At 39.1% G+C, this 20886-nt stretch overlaps 3 protein-coding genes across 5 annotated transcripts; all 3 read left to right on the plus strand.

Annotated features, from left to right (window-relative positions):
• The first annotated feature begins 2026 nt into the window (after positions 1-2026).
• Positions 2027-3955, plus strand: LOC115373959 (1-phosphatidylinositol phosphodiesterase-like). Of its 3 annotated transcripts, none has more exons than XM_030072619.1 (4): positions 2030-2068; positions 2569-2691; positions 2863-2936; positions 3039-3955. In XM_030072619.1, the coding sequence occupies exons 3-4, from the start codon at positions 2884-2886 to the stop codon at positions 3883-3885; spliced, it is 900 nt and encodes a 299-aa protein (XP_029928479.1). In that variant the 5' UTR covers positions 2030-2068; positions 2569-2691; positions 2863-2883; the 3' UTR covers positions 3886-3955. The 3 variants fall into 3 exon arrangements, with proteins under 3 accessions (XP_029928481.1, XP_029928479.1, XP_029928480.1); XM_030072620.1 differs by having other exon boundaries at positions 2037-2068; positions 2590-2691; XM_030072621.1 differs by lacking the exon at positions 2569-2691 and having other exon boundaries at positions 2027-2068.
• A 1214-nt stretch (positions 3956-5169) lies between these two features.
• On the plus strand, positions 5170-12168 carry tmem176l.4 (transmembrane protein 176l.4). The gene is made up of 7 exons (XM_030072909.1): positions 5170-5306; positions 7674-7868; positions 8499-8618; positions 9138-9194; positions 9749-9958; positions 10252-10374; positions 10953-12168. The coding sequence occupies exons 2-7, from the start codon at positions 7692-7694 to the stop codon at positions 11016-11018; spliced, it is 753 nt and encodes a 250-aa protein (XP_029928769.1). The 5' UTR covers positions 5170-5306; positions 7674-7691; the 3' UTR covers positions 11019-12168.
• A 2361-nt stretch (positions 12169-14529) lies between these two features.
• LOC115373872 (uncharacterized) lies at positions 14530-20047 on the plus strand. The gene is made up of 7 exons (XM_030072485.1): positions 14530-14590; positions 16111-16304; positions 16438-16548; positions 17224-17280; positions 18246-18506; positions 18798-18920; positions 19593-20047. Exons 2-7 carry the CDS (start codon positions 16134-16136, stop codon positions 19650-19652), a joined length of 783 nt encoding a protein of 260 aa, XP_029928345.1. The 5' UTR covers positions 14530-14590; positions 16111-16133; the 3' UTR covers positions 19653-20047.
• The last annotated feature ends 839 nt before the right edge of the window (positions 20048-20886 follow it).

Raw genomic sequence — 20886 nt, forward strand, 5'->3', positions numbered from 1 at the left:
TATGCTTTGGTGCTGTGCAAATGGCAACACTTGCAAATCAACTTATGACTGCATGATATAAACACCTGTCACACAGTTCTCTGTAGCACCTCCCTTATTTGGGTCACATAACATCACAGTAAAAGCCTCTTATCGCTGTATAACAAGTATGTAAAGCAAAATTCATTGTTTGGTAAGAGCATGCAGTGGGGGTTGAATGTCACTGATGCATGAGGCAACATGAGGCACAGTGTTGCCTTCCTTTTTTCTGCATGATTATCCAGTGTCCTTATCAGCCATCAGCTCTTTTACAGGTTTTCATATTAAGGATGATATGAAAAATATGTCTGTTGAATGTCTCAGAGAGAGTCTGGCAATAAAATAATAAGCAAGAAGTAGTTTCATTCCACTAAAGGCTGATAAATTAGAGCAGAGCTTTCATGCAGTATGTTTTCACAGATCCATTAACACATTAACACACACCAGGACACTCATCTATCCTCTCTGAGTTTTGTCCTCTAATTTTTATTCATGTTACTGGAATGCCATAGCATAGAGATACCATAAAGTACTATAATTAGGTCTGCCTTGAGAAGACACAAACACATCATATTGTGTATTCCCAATATTCTAAGAAGATTACAGTGATATTTGTTTAGAGATACTGTAAAAACTGTAAAAACATTAAAGTTGATGATAAACAGTGTGTATGCATTAGTTGTCTTTTTTTTTTTTTTTTTTGGTTTGTTCTTGTCCAGATTTTGAAGGTGAACGTCTAAACTTGACTCATTTTAAAAAAGTGAATGGGATCTTTCTTAAAACTATTTCAGTATTGCAAGTGCATTTTCTCCACAGATGATTTCAACAATATACACTATATTACCAAAAGTATTCGCTCACCCATTCAAATGATCAGAATCAGGTGTCCTAATCACTTGGCCTGGCCACAGGTGTATAAAATCAAGCACTCAGGCATGCAGACTGTGAAACAAGACATTTGTGAAAGAATGGGCCGCTCTCAGGAGCTCAGTGAATTCCAGCATGGAACTGTCATAGGATGCCACCTGTGCAACAAATCCAGTCGTGAAATTTCCTCGCTCCTAAATATTCCACAGTCAACTGTCAGCTCTATTATAACAAAATGGAAGCGTTTGGGAACAACAGCAACTCAGCCACGAAGTGGTAGGCCACGTAAAGTGACGGAGAGGGGTCAGCGGATGCTGAAGCGCATAGAGCAAAGAGGTCGCCGACTTTCTGCACAGTCAATTGCTACAGAGCTACAAACTTCATGTGACCTTCAGATTAGCCCAAGTACAGTAGCGCAGAGAGCTTCATGGAATGGGTTTCCATGGCCGAGCAGCTGCAGCCAAGCCACACATCACCAAGTGCAATGCAAAGCGTCGGATGCAATGGTGTAAAGCACGCCGCCACTGGCCTCTAGAGCAGTGGAGACGCGTTCTCTGGAGTGATGAATCACGCTTTTCCATCTGGCAATCTGATGGACGAGTCTGGGTTTGGAGGTTGCCAGGAGAACGGTACATTTCAGACTGCGTTGTGCCGACTGTGAAATTTGGTGGAGGAGGAATTATGGTGTGGGGTTGTTTTTCAGGAGCTGGGCTTGGCCCCTTAGTTCCAGTGAAAGGAACTTTGAATGCTTCAGGATACCAAAACATTTTGGACAATTCCATGCTCCCAACCTTGTGGGAACAGTTTGGAGCGGGCCTCTTCCAACATGACTGTGCACCAGTGCACAAAGCAAGGTCCATAAAGACATGGATGACAGAGTCTGGTGTGGATGAACTTGACTGGCCTGCACAGAGTCCTGACCTGAACCCGATAGAACACCTTTGGGATGAATTAGAGCGGAGACTGAGAGCCAGGCCTTCTCGACCAACATCAGTGTGTGACCTCACCAATGCGCTTTTGGAAGAATGGTCAAAAATTCCTATAAACACTCTCCTCAACCTTGTGGACAGTCTTCCCAGAAGAGTTGAAGCTGTAATAGCTGCAAAAGGTGGACCGACATCATATTGAACTCTATGGGTTAGGAATGGGATGGCACTTCAGTTCATAGTATGAGTAAAGGCAGGTGAGCGAATACTTTTGGTAATATAGTGTATATAAAAGTCTATTTCTAATTTGTTTCTAGACAGCTGTATATTTCAAGCCAACTTGGAAACATCTAACTATTTCACAACATTGGCCTGTTTTCAGTCGATGTATGATAAGGTTTTGGTTAGTCAGGACCTGTTGGTACACTCTCAAATCTCAGCAGTTACATAAAGTTACACCTTTTTGTTTCTTTGGCTTCTATTGCACACTGCGGTATCAAGATTACCACCAATGTTGTAGTTATCTTTTCTCGTTGCATTGGCGTGGCTACATTCTGATAATTTCTATTTTTTGTTTAGCATAATAATGAAGAAATCAAGTCTAATCTGGCCCAAATTATTTCGCATTGACTTTCTGCAGGGTTCCACCTTCACAAATACTCTTGAAACAATTAGAGCAGCAGGGAATACAAACATACTCCACTGACCTGGATCAACCATTAACAAAAAGTCAACATCATATGATAAATTTTCACAGCCCACACCCAGAATTTTACAGATAACCAGGCAATATAAGTTTTCGTCCAGTTCACCACTGAGGCAGATGCCCATGGTCCTGACCGTCTGAGTGTGTGAGCTGTGAAATCCTCCGGGCTGTAAGGTATGAGAGCAAATTTAGGACATTTTAGCTGATATTGTTGATAAAATGTTTCACAAGTGTAGCCTTACCTTGGATTATAGGCTGTTTCAAATTAATTTACTGCAAGTTATCTTAATTTTTCTAAAAAGAACAAGCCATGCATAACTTTTTTTCATTCAAATGCTTTGCTAGATTGTTGATTGTTCTGTGAAAATGGAGACCGGCCGCAGGTGTCTGCTTTTCCACTTGACTGTGCTCTCTCTCATGTAAGTATAGTTTTAATAGTTATGCAGCTGAAAAGATTATGGTACATGGGTGTTACAGCTTGGTGATTTAGTGCTCCTCTTTAAATCTTGATCTATATTCAGGATTTTGTGCCATGGGAAAGACCTTTTCTTCAACGACAAGGGAAATCTCATACTCCCAGGGTCCTACAACATTCCCTGGATGGCAGGCATCGAGGATTTCCGCACCCTTTCTCTCATCACCATCCCTGGTACCCACGACAGCATGGCTCTGCACGGAGGCCCAGAGGCTGAATGTCAGGCGCTGCCCCTGAGGGACCAGCTGAGGGCTGGCATACGCTTCCTGGATCTCAAGGTGTTTGCAGTGGATGACACCCTGTATGTCATGCACGGGGTGATGTACCAGCACAGCACATTGAGGGAAGTGCTGGACACCGTCCAAGCCTTCCTGTCAGAGTTTAAGACTGAGGCTGTTCTCATCCGAGTAAGACCAGAGTTTTTTGATAAAAGCAGCGTCAACCAGATGGTGCAGAGTCTTATTATCAACAACAAACATGTCTGGGTGAGCTCTGGGATGCCCAACATGGGTCAGGTCAGAGGGAAAATAGTGTTTGTGCAGCAAAGCACCTTCACACTAGGAATTCCCCTCATAGATACTGAGAGTAAAGCTAGCATTAAAGTTACCGACGTTAAAGATAAAGACAACGCAATAATCAAACAGCTGAACCAAGCCACTGATGCCTGTGGAGGCGATAATGTCGTTCTCACCTTCTCTAGTGGTACTGGCTTCGGTACGTTCTGGGGCATGCTTCTGACTCCAAAAAGGCTGGCAGAAAAGGTGAACCCATGGCTAAATCAGTACCTAAGGCAGTTTTACCCTAATCAGCCCAGACCATGCTTTGGCGTCATTGCCATGGACTTCCCTGGCATCGACCTCATTCAAACTGTGCTTGGTTTAAACTGGTGGTAAATCTATTGTGTGTGTCTTAGTGAAAAAAGGGTTGAATCCAGTGCTTTATGTATCTTCTGTTATTGCCTAATAAAGCAGACGTGACTAAAAATAACAACAAATTGATGCTGTCAGTGTCTTTGTCCACAGTATACTGTATACCGCATGAGAAACATGATTCAAAATACCCAATTCTCCTACCTGCATACTCTCTAATAAAGTAGCAAAGCATTATATAATCCCAAAATAAAATGAGTTACCACGGTGTTGCTGGTGAGATGAAAAATGCTGCCTTCAAGAGCTCTTCATTAATATGACTAGTAAGGGATTACATCCCAAAAGTATGCTCTGTTTTTGAGAAGCTGATTTGAAGTATTCTAAAAATTCTAAAAACTTAGAGAGAGAAAGAGACAGATGAATGAAATGGCAGCACAAAAGTTTGACAACCCAGTCAATCACAGCAGCAACAGCAACACAAAGCTTTAGCTTGGGCAACACAAGGCATGTCCAAGTGGCCAAGAGGTGGAAATTGAGGGTGCTCTCCTGCCTGACACACTGGTTGGTCCCCCCTGATCAGCAACTAGCTGCAAGTGTGTCCTCTGATCAGCCACCCAAACTGCATGCAAGGTGACTAAAACAAGGCTGAGAGATGCGGGCTCTGACCCCATGGGACCTGGGTAAAGAAAACCCCAGCCTGCAGTCTCTAATGACCAATTAACACTGCAGGCTACACACGACCTGCAGCTGTTGTCTTTTCAATACCAAAAAGACAACTTAGAATCATGCACAAAAATATATTTCAAAGTGAGACAAAGAGTTAAAAAATTTGTTTTATATAATAAATAGTATTTATTTTAGTTTCACATTTATTGGATGTGTGCTTGTTGCCTGTCTTTAATTGTCTTAGTAATTGCACTGTTCAGGAGGAGCGCTGCTAATTTGTTATACAATGACAATAAAGACTTTTTGTTCTAATAAAAATATACACGAATGGACTGCTTAAACCAAATGCAATGTAATAATTGAACATATGTAATTTGCCATCCATGAAGTTTACAGCCTACATCCTTCAGCTATTAACTGTAAAGCCATTTAAGGTCAGGATGATACTGGAAACAATTTCATGTCACCAGTTTTTATTGTCCTCTTAAAATCTTGATTTTATTTTGAAAATCAGTAGGTGAAAATCAAACAGAGAAATGTCTATCTTTGGGATGACACTGCTGAAAGCGACAGTAATGCATTATTTTCAGCCAGAGAAGGGTTAAGTTTCCAAATGTTTGCCTGCGGATGAGGGAGGGACTACCGGTAACAAGCTGGCAGCGCTCCGCTCCGCTTCCCAACATTAACAAACTGCGCAACAAACCCTGAGAGCAGCCAGACTTCAGGAAGTGCAGAGCAACATTCAGGCTGAGCTGCCCGACCAAAATCCACCAGAACAGGTTAAAACCACTTTTTAATTTAAGTCCTGAACTTCCTCTTGATATGTGAAGTAGCGAAATAACCTAAATGAGTCTGAGACAGCGTATGAGTGTTGTTTTAGAGACTTGAGCAGAGTGATTAAACTCACAACATGTGATTTGAAAATAATGCCTTGCTCATGTTTAGGCCAAATTTAATAGAAACCAGGATTTTGCAGTTCTGAAACTGCTCGGTGGGATTCAGATTATATTCATAATTTGATGGCAGAAAGGGAGGAGTTTAGTCTGGTTGTTATTTACAGCTGGAAATGATTTTCCAGAGGACTTTGCTCCTTGATTAACATTTATGAAGGTATTTACTTTGCTCTCATAGACAAAAGGCAAGAGTTTGAAAATCTCAGAGTAGCCATGCAGGCTGTTATATTATTATATCTTTATTTCATGGGGAAAATGTTAGTTTTGAATGGAGGAGAAAGCTGAATAAGAAAAGTGCTGGAGAAAATTACAGTTAATAAGAATTTGATATTGTGGTCATCTCAGAGTGAAATCAGCAAATGGGTCTTACGGAGAGTTATCGATACAGAACCATTATTTTTTTTATCTAATACTTGTCTTATCCTACTGTTAGAAAATATTAAATGAGTTCAGTAATCAATAGCAGCATTACACCCTACTCAGCTTTTTAAAATGTCCATGTAGTGTGGAGGAGGCAGGGGTGGCAGCAGTTTACAGGGGATGTTGTGGTTTATTCAGTTGCATGCCATTGTTTTTCCTCTCAGAACATGGCTCCCTTGCCTCACTGTAATTTGAGGAATCAAAAAAGTCCATACTTCCTCAAGAGGAGGAGACATTGTCAACATGATCCGTCCGGTTGGAATTCAGTGCAGTGGAGCCATTTTGTCTAAACAAAGATAGAAACCTGTCACATTTCCTGTAACCGGGTCCCCTTTTACAATTGGGTTCAACATTTTAAATACTGAATACTGTTTATTGAGTATGTTGTAATTTAGTTTTGGTTGTGATAGCTTGATGTATGATGCATTCTAATCTTCCTGTGAATTGCACACGTAAATGGGGTTGGTTCCCCTCCCGGCCTCCGGAGCCTATGAATTGCTACCATTACTGTTTGACTATGACGAGGCACATGAAAATGTTTGTCAGAGCATTTGTATTTCATGAGGGCTAATAGTACAGTGAACAAAATTACGAAGAAAACACTGGCTGTCTATTCTTACAGATGGCATATATGGTTAACAAGTTTATCTGTTGTATATTGCGTATGGTATGCATGAGGATCTCTGCTCTGGCCCCCAAAAATAATTGTTTTTGGCTCCATCAGAGTGTATTATACCATATCTTATAACATTGGCTCAATTATCCCACGCAGAGTAATCCCACATCACTGAACTATAGTTCTTACCAGCACCTCTGGCACATTTCACGCTCACGGCACCGTCTGTGCACGCCTCATAAATTATAAGGATAGATCAGTAATGCCACAGGCTCCTAAACCAGCCAGTGAGGGCGGCGTCATGAAATCACTCCCAGCTTCACAACCACAAGGGGCAACACTTAAGTTTGAGCCAAAATCTCAGCCTCAAACACTGCAGTCAGTGCCCACCACAGTTGTCTTGTCAAACACTTTGATCATTTTGTCAGAGCAGCTAAAAATGAGTCCATATTGTTTTTTTTGTTTGTTTGTTTTTTGTTTTGTTTTTTTAATATTAGATATCTCATGTTTAATAATCTTCTAACTCAAATCTTCAACCAGCTTTCCATTCTGGTTCGCGCATCAGATTTTGAAAGATTCTTTGCCAAAATCGACTGGTTCTCAGCTGGTACCGGAAAATAGTCGTCGTCAAGTGTGAACCGATTGGGCATGTATTATTCTACGAGGAATGGCAGGATAAAGATGACTGGCAAGAATCGTTGTGGTCCGGTTAAACAGGTTTTTGCCAACAGTAAACAGATTCCCACACACTTGCGTCTGCAAATAAAAACATTTTACAGAAGCCTGTCTACGGGCAGCAGCTGTGCTTGTCTTGTCACGTCCTCCTTATTTCTCCAGGACAGAATCAGCACGCTGGCTAAAGTACCGACATGATTTAGAGCTTATTATTCTCAATGTGAACCCCATCAAGCTCAGATTTTGTAGGTTAATTAGTCCAATGGGTATGACAGGTCGGGCTCTGTGCTGCGGTTGATAGCAGGCTGCCAGCTAGAGCATTAACTTTTCCTGTGCACGCCCACCATCGATGATGCCGGTCCAAAAACTGGCCGAAATGTGGGTCAGTTCCTTAGTTTGCGCCTTGAACCGAACCAGAACTTTTTTGTGGAAAAGACATTGTAGCAACACCTAATGATGCTGTACTTTTACTCTTTTCTCAGTCCCCAGCAGTGAGCAGGATGCCGTGTACCGTTACCAAAGGCCAGGGGGTGATGGTGTTCACCGTGACTTCTGACCCAAAAAGCTCTTGCCCTCCAATGTGCCAAATGTTGGGGGCCCTTTGCTACAACCCACTATGTTGCTCTGTGTCCCAGCATCTGAAGAAGATCCAGAGCACTTCTCAGTCAGCACTGGGGGTGAGTGGCACAGCTCAAATTACATGACATTTTTCATTGCACAGAGGCATTGTCTCCATTACTCATTTTGACTTATTGACCAAAACATCTAGAGTTTTTTGTTTTTTACACATGTGCAATTGTATTACTACTGCCAATGATAAGAGTAAGAGAATAGTGGATTTGCATCATTTTTACAAAGTGACACGTAACACCGAGTTACATATGGAATGAGTGTTTTTGAATTGGACGCCTAAACAGAGAATTCAGGTCATTTGGACATGCAGTGCTTTTTCCAACAAACAATATAATCACACGATCACAGTGTAGTGTTTAAATGGGTCCTGCCTCAATTGTAAGTCCTCCTAATTATTCTTTTACTCAATCACACTGCAGGCACATTGTTTATATGCATGTGGTGATTATTTGCTACACCCTTACTGGGATTTTCCATTACACCATAACTATTCTGAAGCTGTTCCTGGCTTGGGCCACCAGATGTAGTCCTGTTCATGAGGCAGAGCAACATGTCGAAACCAGCACGTCATTTAACCTTACAAACATAAACTGTGGACTAAAGAGGCAAAACACACACTGTCTTTTTGTTGTTTATTATATTTAATGCTATACATCATGTTTTCTCCTTCACAGGCTGTGCAGATTATGATAGGGCTGCTCAACATCGGCCTCGGGGTCATCCTCAGCGTCAGCGGTGGTGGATCTGGCTGGGAAATGGATGTATACGCATATCCATATTGGCTTGCAGCTTTTGTAAGCAAGCTAACGTTCTTTGCTTTGGTGTTACTGATTTGTAAAATGTGTTTGTTTTTAGAGCCAAAGTCTACCAGACAAAAACATTTTTATCTCTTTTATTGTTAGAGCCAAGAGAACATAGCGTTGACTTTCATCATGAGAAATATTTTCATGAGCCGCTTTGTTGACCTGCTGTGATTCTGCATGTTTCCTAGTTGAGAATTATTTGCATGCAGGGTGTGACATCAGCAAGCACAACATGTCAGTAAAATGCTTTGAATTGTGTTGCACTTCATGATAATTACACACTTGACCCATTTTACATTTTACAAGTGAGTTAACAAGTTTTAAACTAGAACAGTACTTATGTACATGTACTCTCTTTACTATGTACATGAAGTGGTATTGATAGATTAAATGGTATGGAAAAAGAACAAAAAAACTTAATATTGTTCATTCTGTTAAAGGAAATATAAATAACATAATTTAAGTATGGAGCTTAATGCAAACTTTTTTTTTTTTTTTGTCTTTTTCTAGTTCATTGTATTCGGCATCATCTGCATTTTGTCTGAGAAGTTCCCCAGTCCATGCCTGGTGAGTAGTTTATCAATATAGCACATTATTTAATTGATTAATTAATTCATTTATTTATTTAGATCCCCATAAGTCACTACCAACCAATTAATGCCACTACCATTACATTAAAAACAAAACAAAACAAATCAAAACAAAACATCAGTAAATTATTTAATACAGCTCAAAAATAATGTATCGCTAAAAAAAAGTGTATACAGTGCCTGAGAAGATAAAAAGACCAAAAAAAAAAAAAAAAAAAAATCCTCATCAATTACCATATAATAAGTCCTTTTTGGAGAGTGCCTGGTATTTCTGTAACCTCTTTTTTTAAAAACAGTTTTATCTGACAGGACTTATTTTTTTGAGTAATAAAATGGATCAGTACTTGACAGAGGGTAAATGAAATGTGTCTTTCCACATATCCCCTTTGAGTATCCCTTTAACACTCAATTAATTACTTAAATACTGCAGTACTCTTTAAGTGTACTGCTTCTTGTAAAACATGGTAACTGGATTTGGTTACATCCTGATACTCTACACAAACATTTCAGCCGGCATCTCTTCTACTTTAGGTCATCACCAATGTGATTTTGAATCTGTCGGGAGTTTGTTTCGCCATCGCGGCCATCGTGCTCTACAGCATCAACATCGCGGACATGAGATTCTGGTGGCTTTGTGACCGTGATGACTACTACTGGTACGATCGACAGACACAACCAACTCCTTCCTCCTCGGAGATGTTCTTCAAGGAGAGATGTCAGGAGGGCAGAGATATCATTCTGGTAAGCGCTGACAACGTCGGGACACAGTACAATCCAGCTGTATGAGGTGAAAAATGCTCAGATTGAAATAATTTACAGGTAATCTTTTAATAATGGACGCAATCCAGGCACATTTTCCATTTGCGTGCATTTGATTTTAATAATATAATGAAGTACTTTTCGAATGAAGACTTCTCGTGCTTTGCAGAGAACAAAACAAATAAATAGAAGTCAATGAGAGAAACACTAAAAGCTGAATTAAAAGTTGGCAAATAAAGAAAACTAACACTGGTACCTCTGCCCCCCCTCTCCAGATTCTTATGAGAGCCACCAACGGCATCCTGATTGTGCTGTCAGTCCTTCAGCTCTGCGTTGCCATCAGCTGTGCCGTCCTGGGCATCAAGTCTCTGAGGAAGAATGCAAAGGACATGAAAGCGGTATGGCGTGCAGAATTTTTTATTTAATTTTTTTTTTTTTTTTTTTTAATTAATTCATTCAGGAGAGGTTGACGAACACACTTGCTCTCTTTCAGCATCACAGTCATACAGTTTCACGCAGCTCAGTTCAGCCACAGTTTAATGTTTGCAGGTCAAGTGCCTCACTCCAATGAATGTGGACAGAATATTTGGTGAGAGTGTGTGTGTGCTTGTCTGTGTGTGTGTGTGTGTGTGTTTCTCACTCACATTGGATGCACCAATCAGAGCAGGTAAACTGTTTGCATCGTCAGGCATCACCGCAACAGAAATTATCAGTGCCTCTGAAAATTTCTTGAGAACGGAAGAAATTACCAAATTTAGCTCATTGGTAGCAACGTCACAACTCTGCTCACAGATTCTTATCAAATCCACCCCAGAAGTGAGAGCAGAGAGAGAGAGATTCACGAGGACTATGTGCCAAAGCTCTGAGCATTTCCTAAAGTGTATGGCTAAGTTTTAAGTTTGTACTTTTCATTCTGGTGTGTGTGTTTTTTTTTTGTTTTTTTTGTATAATGTGTTTGTTTGTTTGCTCTCTTTAGAGCGCTGTGGAAACAGAGCCTTACAAACCGCTGCTGGAGGAGGTCACCGCTAACCCCATAGTCTAGAGGAGAACATCCTGCTCCGTGGTGTTGAAGTCCTGTGTGATTACACAAATTCAGCCGGTATAAACTCTACCAGGGTCATGGGTCTTCTCCTGCAGGGCCTGCTTCCTCTAAAAATGAACACACTTGTAGTATTTTAGAGCGCTCTTGGTAAAAATATGCACCAAATGGCATATGATACTGCACTTCCGTACTTGTACTGCATTATAGCCCAATATTGGCACTATACCTATGTTACCACTGATTATTTTTCAGTCTTTTCGGTTCTTTGTAGTCCAACTTTGTGTCCTGCAGGTGTTATTCATTTACAGTGTGAGACTGACAAACGGATTTGGGTTTTAGGTTATTTTTAGCAGTGTAGAAGCCTGTGTTAAGAAATAAAGGCACCCAGCATATAGATGATTGTACACATTATTGTTGTTTTGAAATTTCTGTTCATGGGATGCAGTTATTTTGAAAGATCTATGTTAAAGTTTGACTGGGAAACACAGTAGCAGATATTCTACTGGCCGTGCCCACTGGTTTATGTGAGAAATTCAATGAGTTAATAGAAAATGAAGCCCCCACCCCTTTACAAAAACTGAAAATTAATAAACAAATAAAACAGCGGGTATGCTTTTAATGCCAGTATCTACTAAGGTTTCTGACCAAATGAAAGTCAAAATGAAATGACATAATTGTGCCTCTGTAGAGAAAAATCAACATCCAATAACTTTTTCATGTAAAGGAACTGGTATACCATATGTTTTTTTTTTTTTGTTTGTTTGTTTGTTTTTTTGTTTTGTTTTGTTTTTTTTCTGAACAGTTTCCTGTATTCTTTGAAAGTACACTTTAGGTTTGAATCAGCAGTAATGATTTGGGGCTTGAAATAAAATAATATGTGATTTTTCAAAAAAAAAAAAAAAAATGGTTTAAATATTTCAATCACAGTGAGTATGAAAAAAGTGAAATCTCCAGATCTCAGTGAAAAAAAAAAGTAACTGTCTGCCTGTAGAAGAGGTCAACCCAAAGAGCCTTTTGTTTGTTCGTTTGTTTAGTGAGAGATGATTTTATAAACATGACATAAAGAATTTCTTTACCTTATATTAATTTGCCGTCTTTGTTCTGTGTTGTGTGATTTTCCTATGCAAATAAACCAACTACATTAAGCTCACTTGTGTGAAATTAGTGTTGAGTAAAGTAGTTTGTTGTAAAAAGAGAGAAAGGAAGCGCTGCTTGGATATTATAGGGCTTTTTGCTCGGCAGGTGCTCTTCAGTTGGGCAGGTGAATAGTAGAGCTCAAACATAAACCAAGGAAGTCCTATACTCTGTAAAAAGTGCAGACAACCAAGGAAAAGGAACTGAGGCACTCCGTCTTCTGGTAAACAATAATTATTTTTAAGTGAATAATTTTGGAGCAAGGCAACTGGCAGACCTTCGTGATTGGACTAACAGTCTTCAGGGTCTGACAATCAATCAATCTCAATTATATACAGGTGAAGTTGATGTTCAGTTTGACACAATGTATATACAACAGAGGGCGCTAAAGGCCATATTGACATGTCATAAAAGGGAGGATGTGCATCCCACAGGAAATATACAAAAAATCAAAAGAAAAAGAATAAACCCCACATCAATAGATGTCCAGTACTGGCATAGAATGTCTGTAAATACCACCAAAGAATATGGTTTGTTGTAAGTTGTTGTAAGTTGTAAGTTTGTATGAAATGAATACATGGAAAGGGTCAAGTGTTGACATGGCAACAGAAAACAGGCTTCAAATTTTTACTGATTTAGTTAAGAAAGAGGATGCAACATTTTAAACATTTGTACTGTAAAATACACCTATGATCAAATCAATCAGTGAGTCAATCTGGCATTAGCAGAGCAGTGCTGATTTGTTTTTAGGATTAATAATTTAAAAAGTAAACTAACCCTGACCCCCACCAGCAAATCCTAAATTGTTCTGTGTGAAGATTCATCATTTCTGGTTGGGTGGCTGCGTTGTGTTTTGGCATCTGTGGGATTTTTCTGGAAATTCCCACATTACACAACTGAGGTGTTTTCAAGTCTCCAAACCTGCCTGATGCGTATCATGTTGATAATTTAGATTATTCCAGTGTTACACGCTAACTCTAAATGTCTGAAAAGTAAAAGTGTAGTCCTGCCAGAAATATTTGGTTACATTGACGGAGCTTGTTAATACACAAACGCTACCATGTCAAGAATATAAAAATCATTTTGGGGGACTATGAATCAAACAGAAGCGTAGTAGATGCATTTTTGTATAGTAAATCTGCATGTAAACAAAATTGTGAGCCCTGAATCCCTTAAATCTGTGACTGGGAAGCCAAGACAAAAAAAAAAAAGAAGGATTTGAAACATAGCAGCCAAGCAACTAAAAACCACAAGAAAGAAGTGAAAAAGAAGAAAAAACAAGCCAACAAAACAAAATGTCATCAGTATGAGGTTGTTGTCTCAGACCCCGGGGGAGCTGCATTGTACTTCTTTATAAAGGTTTTTTTTTTTTTTTTTTTTTTTTTTTGCACTGGTTAGGGAGCAGAAATATTTCAAAGAGGGCACATTAGTAAAAAAAAAAAAAGTTTGAGAACCGTTGATTTAAATCATATAAATGTCATTCATTTAGTCTGAAATGTAGATTTTGCAGAATGAGGCCACATTTGGAGCCTGCAAGCTGCCACCTGTGGAGATCGTTCCTCAGACGATATAAGGATGAGATCTGGAATATCACTGCTACATGATCTCTTTTAAATTATGTTCTAGTTGTACATGCATATAGTAATTATATGTATATATAATGTTTGGCTAATCACAATATCAGATAACATGAAACTCAAAAGTTAGACAAAAGATGAAGGGTATAATTGTACAAACTGAGTATAAAATGAGCAATTGAAATCGCTAATAATAATAATTTGACATCATGTTTTTTTCCAGTACAGTGCTTATTTTATTTGCTTGTTGTTCCAAAGTTTGTTATATTTCTTAATTTCTTTCAGGGTTTCAGGATTAGGATCAGGCAGATGGCAGAAAAGGTCTTTTATTTATTATGATTATCGCTGAAACCAATAAAGGCAGCAGGAGTCCAACGAGGCAAATAAATCAGCAAACGAGAATCAAAAAAATGCATCACAGTGGGAAAAAGACAGAAAAAGGAACAGAACCTCGCAGCACGGGCAAATGAGGAACAGAGAGAGAGAAAATACAAGAGACACGAAGGGAAAACAGAAAAGGAAAAAAAAGAGGATCAAGACAGGCTCATTTGATTTCTGTTATTTAAGTTTTTTTTCAGTGTTTTATTAAATCTATACCAAGAACAGAAGAGGAGATGCAGATCAGTCAGAGAGGGATTTTAAGCTTTGAAACAGTAGAAACCTGGCGTGGTTTGTTTGTGTAAAATGGGCTCAACCTCAGTTTCAGGCAGTCGTGTTTGAAATTGAACACTTTCAGCTGGGAGGGAGGGACTGTAACCACGCTGATGGTCCCTCCTCTCATCCTGCATGCTGGGAAATCAGACACACAGCGTCGTCTGTCACTGTTACAGTAAGGAAGCCGCAAGCACGATATAGAAGCAGGTGAGCTTTTTGAACAAAACTTATAACAATCTATAATTAAGAAATGCATCTAAGATTGTAAGACATGAGCATTAAATAGACGATGGGTTTTGGGTGAATGCTATGCTGTGAGAGTTTGGCTTTTTTTTCTGACTTTTTAAAAAATGTTAATTTTTTTTTAATATTTAAATACAACAGACTGTGAGTGAAGTGAGTAATGAAGAATACGATGTCACCATGATTTATGCCTACAAGTTGTGTGTTTTATGAATCTGTGTGTATGTGTGTGTGTGTGTGTGTGTGTGTGTGTGTGAGTGAGTGCGTGCATGTGTGCGCGTGCATGCATATCCATGGACCATATTCAAGTTCACGTTCAATGTGTTGAATTCACTTTATTGTTAGCTTTTGGATAGCTGACACAAAGAAGTTCAGGCAGCAAACAAAGACATGCAAAAAGTAAACAAGGAAGTGACGCTCCCTAAAAAAAAATGTCCCATTTTTCTGGGAATCTGAAACTCTCCTGGCTTCCAGTAAACACAACCTATTAGTCAGCTTCAAAACGGAATACCATACCCCCCCTTATTTTGCGGGAGAAAGAGCCTCAAGAGTGAGAACAAAACAAAACCACAGTACATCAAGCAGCAAATACTTCAAATAATACAGTTGCAGTGACTGCGTCTGCTTTGGAAAGGAAAGGATCCATATTGTCCACTTGCTCCTTTTCCTCAAACCATGATTTTTTTTTTTTTTTTTCCATTTCACATTTCACATATCAGCCTTTAAAAAAGGAGACAGAGGGCTGAGGCAGAGGTGTGATAACAAGACTCCATAATGGCACTTTTTAAAAAATGTAGACAAGTTAAGTGCTGGAGCCTTTATATTTTAGGGAGGCAGGAGGTTGACTTTTGCTGTTTCATAGCTCACACCAGCTCCAGCCATGCAGCAACTAAAATGGCGACTGGTACGTTGCATTTTAGTATGTTGATAGCACTACCAGCACGTTCAAGACATTTGACTCCTTCCTGCCCAGCACACACACACACACAAAATCTTTTTGTCTTGATACTATAATGAATCAATGATAGTTGCAAGACATGCTGAAAATGTTAAAAAAAGCATTCCCAACCTCAAAAAAAAAAAAAAAAAAAATTGTAAATGTGACTTTGTTGTTTGTGTGAATTACAAAGAACTGTAAATCAAGGGCACTGGAGGAGTGTGTGTGCATGGATATATCAGGAGGATATATGTTCTTTGGAAAGGAGATCCTATAGCTCACATGTGTCAGACTGGTGCCATGCAGGGTCAAGAGGCTGCAGGTTTTCATTCCAATCAAAAACTCCACTAGGTGAGTTCACTGATCACCTCACCTCCAAGAGGAAAGGAGGAACCAGTCAGTGAAATCAGTTTGGTGGAGTTTTTGGTTGGAATGAAAACCTGCAGCCTCTTGGCCCTCCATGGCTCAAGTCTGACACCCCTGTCCCAGCTGTTTTCCATTGCTCTAATAATCTGTGATTGACATGTGACTCCATTTTGTGTCACAGGTGTGCCCTCAGGAGTGTCTGGGATGTCGGTAACGGTGGCCAAAAACAAGGGGGTGACGGTGGTCACCATCGCAGCCAACGGAGACAGCACTTGTCCAGCGCTGTGGGAAATCTTTAAAGCTCTTTGCTACAGCCCGGCATGCTGCTCCGTGTCCCCAGAGATGCTGCACGCCTGTGTGCCGGCTGCTCTCGGGGTGAGAGGAATTTAAAGAACACAGACAAAGACAAATTTAGATTTATGATCAAATGTTATTCAGAAAGGTGATGATTTAAACATGGTTAGATGCATGAATGTGAGAAAATTAAACTGTTTTGAATCTTTTACAGACTCTACAGATCATGGTGGGCCTCTTCAACATTGGACTGGGGCCAGGACGCACAAGCACACATCCTGACGATTTGGCCAATTTGGGAGCTGCTTACTGGCTTGGTGGTGTGGTGCGTCAGTATTGTAGTATAGACTATATAGTAATTATACAGTACTACACTCAGTGTCCATTTTATCAGGTCCACCTGTACAGTTGTACTTTGTAGAGGTCTTGTGCCGGGCTACATTATATTGAGAGGGGTTTCTAATTTTTTGTCCTCCCTATTTATTATACCTGAGGGGGGCAGAATAGTGGAAACAGCTCTCAATAAAATGCAGTCCAGTCTAACAGCAGCACCAACTATGAGCTCAATGCCAAACAGAGAACCAAATGAACACCTCTATTACTGTGACAAGAAGAAAACCTGAGCATTATAGGCATCATAAAAGTAAACTTTATGGCACAGCAGTTGGATTATATTGTATTAGACTGTGTAGGTGGACCTAATAAAGTGGCCACACAGTGTGTAGTATGATAGTAAAAACCATTATGGCTGAAGCAGAACAATATTTTATAATTATATGTAAGCATGCATTAGTATTTAATCTATAATGTAGGCTACATAGGTGTAACAAAACAACATAAGAACAAACTGGACCAACATCAAGCACTAGAATAAATAAGTTCCAAAACCAACATTTAGAGTTAGAGACAGTTAATGAAGACATTCCTTTGTTCATGAAACAATAGATATTTTTTATGCTTGATTTTCATTAACTGGGACTGTCTTCTCACTTCGCTTCAGTACATCCTTTCAGGCATCTTGTGCCTTTTGGCTGGAGTGTATCCTTCCCCTTGCTTGGTGAGTGAAATCCTCTTTACTTATACAATCTACTAAAAGCTATTGAAAAGTGCATATTACTTCAATAGCTAAACATGGGGGCCACTTTAGGAAAATGGCAAGGGGCCAGGGTCCAGCTGATAAAATGACAACATTAATGATACTTGATTACTTCTCTCTTTCATTTGTTTATATTTTCACAAAACGTATCAAAAAGTAAGTGCAATGATAGTCTTTTATGGCTTGGCTTTTCATTTCTATTATGTCCACGACACAGTTTGTAATCAAATGAATTTGCCACATTTTTCCTCAATGTTGAATAATTCTGTAAGTGCAATTTGTACATTCAACACAAACAATTTTTACATGAACAACAAATGTACATTAATAGCTTTGTGTACGTCTGTCTGCTGTCAGGTGGGTTAACACTGAAGATACCTGAGCTCATCTCTTTCAATTCACTGTCATTTAAAACTTGGCCCACATTCAACACAAGTCTTTTCTGAGTGAGGGCAGTCTTGCCTGTTTATATGAGTTATTAATTATTATTATTATTACTATTATTATTATTATTATTTTGTATTTTGTCATTTTATTTTTATTTTTGATTGATTGCTTGGGGGGCCAGTCAAAAATGCGTCACAGGCCGGAAGTGGCCCACGGGCCGGACTTTGAGTATCACTGGCCTATATTATCACAACTCTTCAATAGAGAAATGTGTCATCTGCATCAGGTGACATACCAAGCACTGCCAAATATTAAAATATCAAAGGAAATTCCTGAGGAAGTCCCAGTGCTGACATGCATCAGTGTTTTTGATGTTTTCTTTGCCCTCTGCATCAAGATTTTAATTTTGTAACCCACAGTTGGACCTGGACCTGAATTCTTTGTGCTCCTTATCATAGTGGTGCAATTTCCCTATGTTTTTTACTGCTAAGTTGCCTGAAAAGAGCTTTTTAATTAATTTAAGGAATGTTGTCTTCCAGGTGGGCTTCACCGCGTTCATGAACATCGTCGGCACTATCTTTGCCATCACTGGCATTGTGCTGTATGCCATCGACCTGAGCGAGGACTCTCTCACCTGGATGTGCAGGTCTTGGAACTACTACAGTGATTATGGTTATGGTTATGGTTATGACGGATACTATCGCAGATACGAGACAGACACAAGTGCAGAAAAGGCGATGCAACTGAAAATGAAGCAGCACTACGAAGACAACTGCGACCGTGTGGTGTTCTTTGCCCAGGTGAGCGACACCTGAAATAAGACCTGAGAACATGATCATACATGGCCTGACTGGCAATATACCAGAGGCACTACTGACCTGCAACTTGATAATCTGATTTGACATTTAATTTGGCTGTTGCACAATGTCAGCATTCCCATATTAGACTTGGAATATATTGATCTATTTATTTATGAGCTGATTGATTGCTCTGGTTAAATGATTGAGACCTAAATTGCAAGTGAAAATTGTGATTCAAGATAGAAGCTCCTGCATTTGAGACTGAACTGTTCTTCATTTGTCTTCCATCAGAGGCTGCTGATGTCCATGGACATCACCCTGATCATCCTGGCCGTTCTTCAGCTGTGTGTCAGTGTGAGCGTCGCTGCTCTCTGCATCAAGGCTTTGATCAGACGTGTGGGGAGCAGTGGAGAGGTAGGAACTAAAAACAGCATGCACACAAGGAGACAGGGGGAATTAATTAATAACTTTATTGATAATTGCTATAGTAATGCATCCATTGTCCAGGCTTATTTTATTTTATTTTATTTTACTTCATTTTATATTTTTTATATATTTATTAATTTAATTTAATTTTACATTATTTCCCACCAGTAAATAAATGAATTGCTAATAAATACTATCCTGTCCAACTTGCCAACCCTTCAAAAAAAAACAAAAAAAAAAAACAACAAAAAACTAAATACTAATGCTGGTAATAGTAATGATGAATAAAGTAAACAAATTCCACAAAGGGAAGACACATTATTCAACATGCAGCACATATGTTTATCTTGATTCCATGATTTACTGGCTGATAAAATGGACATTAAGTCATCACTCACCACATTCACCTTTTGAAGTAATATCTGTATTTTTTTAGATCTCATCTGTACCTGCCTTTATGAAACCCTTGGTGTTGTTATTATTTAGTTTTTAGTATTAGTACTCATGGTGCTGGAAGTAATTTAGTGACAGTATGAGCAACGAGATCATGCAATTTGAAATGTTTAAACTGATTCAAGAAAGGAGAATTTTAAAGTTCACACTGGTTGGTTTTGTCCTGTTTTTGCTGTGTAAGCTTGAGTTTTTGTTTTGTGCCGACAGGGGGGCCAGGATGTGGAGCGGTATAAGCCGCTGCTAAAGGACATCACCATCACCGCTTAAAACACACCGCCCTACTGAACTTTACGTCATGGTGTACTACAAAGGCATTATATTATAAATAGCAATATCCCTCCATATCATCTTCTCTTACGCAATGATTTGGGGACAGAATCATCTGGGTTTTCTTTTCTTTTCTTTTATCTAGGTTTACACCTATGTATTATTTTTCCAAACTGCATTATTTTGTGATGATATATATATATATATATATATATATATATATATATATATATTAATTATATGTAGGTCACGGAATTCATGGAGTGTCATAGTTCATGCATCACAGGGCTTTGTATAGAAAATTCTCACTCTGGATCAATGAAATTGGTATTTCACAATGTTTAAGTTTGTCGAATGTTGAAATATTTTCCACTGCAGTAGCATGGGAATGAATTTTTAAAGAAAATATTCCTCAATAAAGCAAGAAATTCCAGTAACTATGGTTGGTTTTGTTGGTATCTTAATTTCCTCTTTATATGGTAGGCTGGTTCAGGACATCCAGAATGTGTTAGTGCTCCTGTTGTGGTCACAACATTTTGTGAAACAACCATGAACTCTGAAGAGGTGACATACTTGAACTCACAAGAGGATTATGGGATCATAGAAGCAGTTGAACATGCCATTTTCAGATTTTCATCACATGAAATTTCTCTCACCCCCTGAATTCAGAATTTGGTGTTTGGCTTACAGTAAGTATTACAAAATTAGGGCCATAGACCTTGGATTGGAATAAAACCGACTTTCCAATTCAAATAGCCAGATGGTCAGATAGCCATAAATGTGTACTGTCGCTATAGCAACTGACCACAAACACAGCCACTTTCTTAGGTCCACCTGCGCAATCAAATACAATCCAATAAGTAATAGAGGTGTTCATTCAGTTCTATGTTTAGCACTGAGTTCATAAATAGTGCTACTGTTATGTGGAGAGCTGTTTCCAGTATTCTGTCCTCCCCTAATGTATATGAATAGGGTGGACAAAAATTTAGAAACACCTCTCAATATAATGTAGTCCTGTGCAAAACCTCTGTGAACTACAACCTCAATAATAAACATAAAATCAGATTTACACATTCTCTACAATGTCAGCAAAAACTGAACATGATAAACTTTGTTAAAAGTTTGAATTTATGGCAGAGCTGTTGCATTGAGCTGCATTAGACTGTATACAGGTGGATCTGATAAACTGGTATTTACAGTTAAGTTTAGGCAAGGGAAGAAACTTGGTTGAGGT

The sequence above is a fragment of the Myripristis murdjan genome, chromosome 16 (genome assembly GCF_902150065.1).
Source record: "Myripristis murdjan chromosome 16, fMyrMur1.1, whole genome shotgun sequence".
Classification (NCBI taxonomy): domain Eukaryota; kingdom Metazoa; phylum Chordata; class Actinopteri; order Holocentriformes; family Holocentridae; genus Myripristis; species Myripristis murdjan.

Bases quoted from the DNA above. Each gene is read 5' to 3' on its own strand.
- LOC115373959 (XM_030072621.1), top strand. From the start codon at position 2,884: ATGGAGACCGGCCGCAGGTGTCTGCTTTTCCACTTGACTGTGCTCTCT. The intron at 2,937-3,038 runs GTAAGTATAGTT...ATCTATATTCAG, and splicing joins TTGACTGTGCTCTCTCTCAT to GATTTTGTGCCATGGGAAAG.
- tmem176l.4 (XM_030072909.1), top strand. From the start codon at position 7,692: ATGCCGTGTACCGTTACCAAAGGCCAGGGGGTGATGGTGTTCACCGTG. The intron at 7,869-8,498 runs GTGAGTGGCACA...TCTCCTTCACAG, and splicing joins CTTCTCAGTCAGCACTGGGG to GCTGTGCAGATTATGATAGG. The intron at 10,375-10,952 runs GTATGGCGTGCA...TGCTCTCTTTAG, and splicing joins ATGCAAAGGACATGAAAGCG to AGCGCTGTGGAAACAGAGCC.
- LOC115373872 (XM_030072485.1), top strand. From the start codon at position 16,134: ATGTCGGTAACGGTGGCCAAAAACAAGGGGGTGACGGTGGTCACCATC. The intron at 16,305-16,437 runs GTGAGAGGAATT...AATCTTTTACAG, and splicing joins GTGTGCCGGCTGCTCTCGGG to ACTCTACAGATCATGGTGGG. The intron at 16,549-17,223 runs GTGCGTCAGTAT...ACTTCGCTTCAG, and splicing joins CTTACTGGCTTGGTGGTGTG to TACATCCTTTCAGGCATCTT.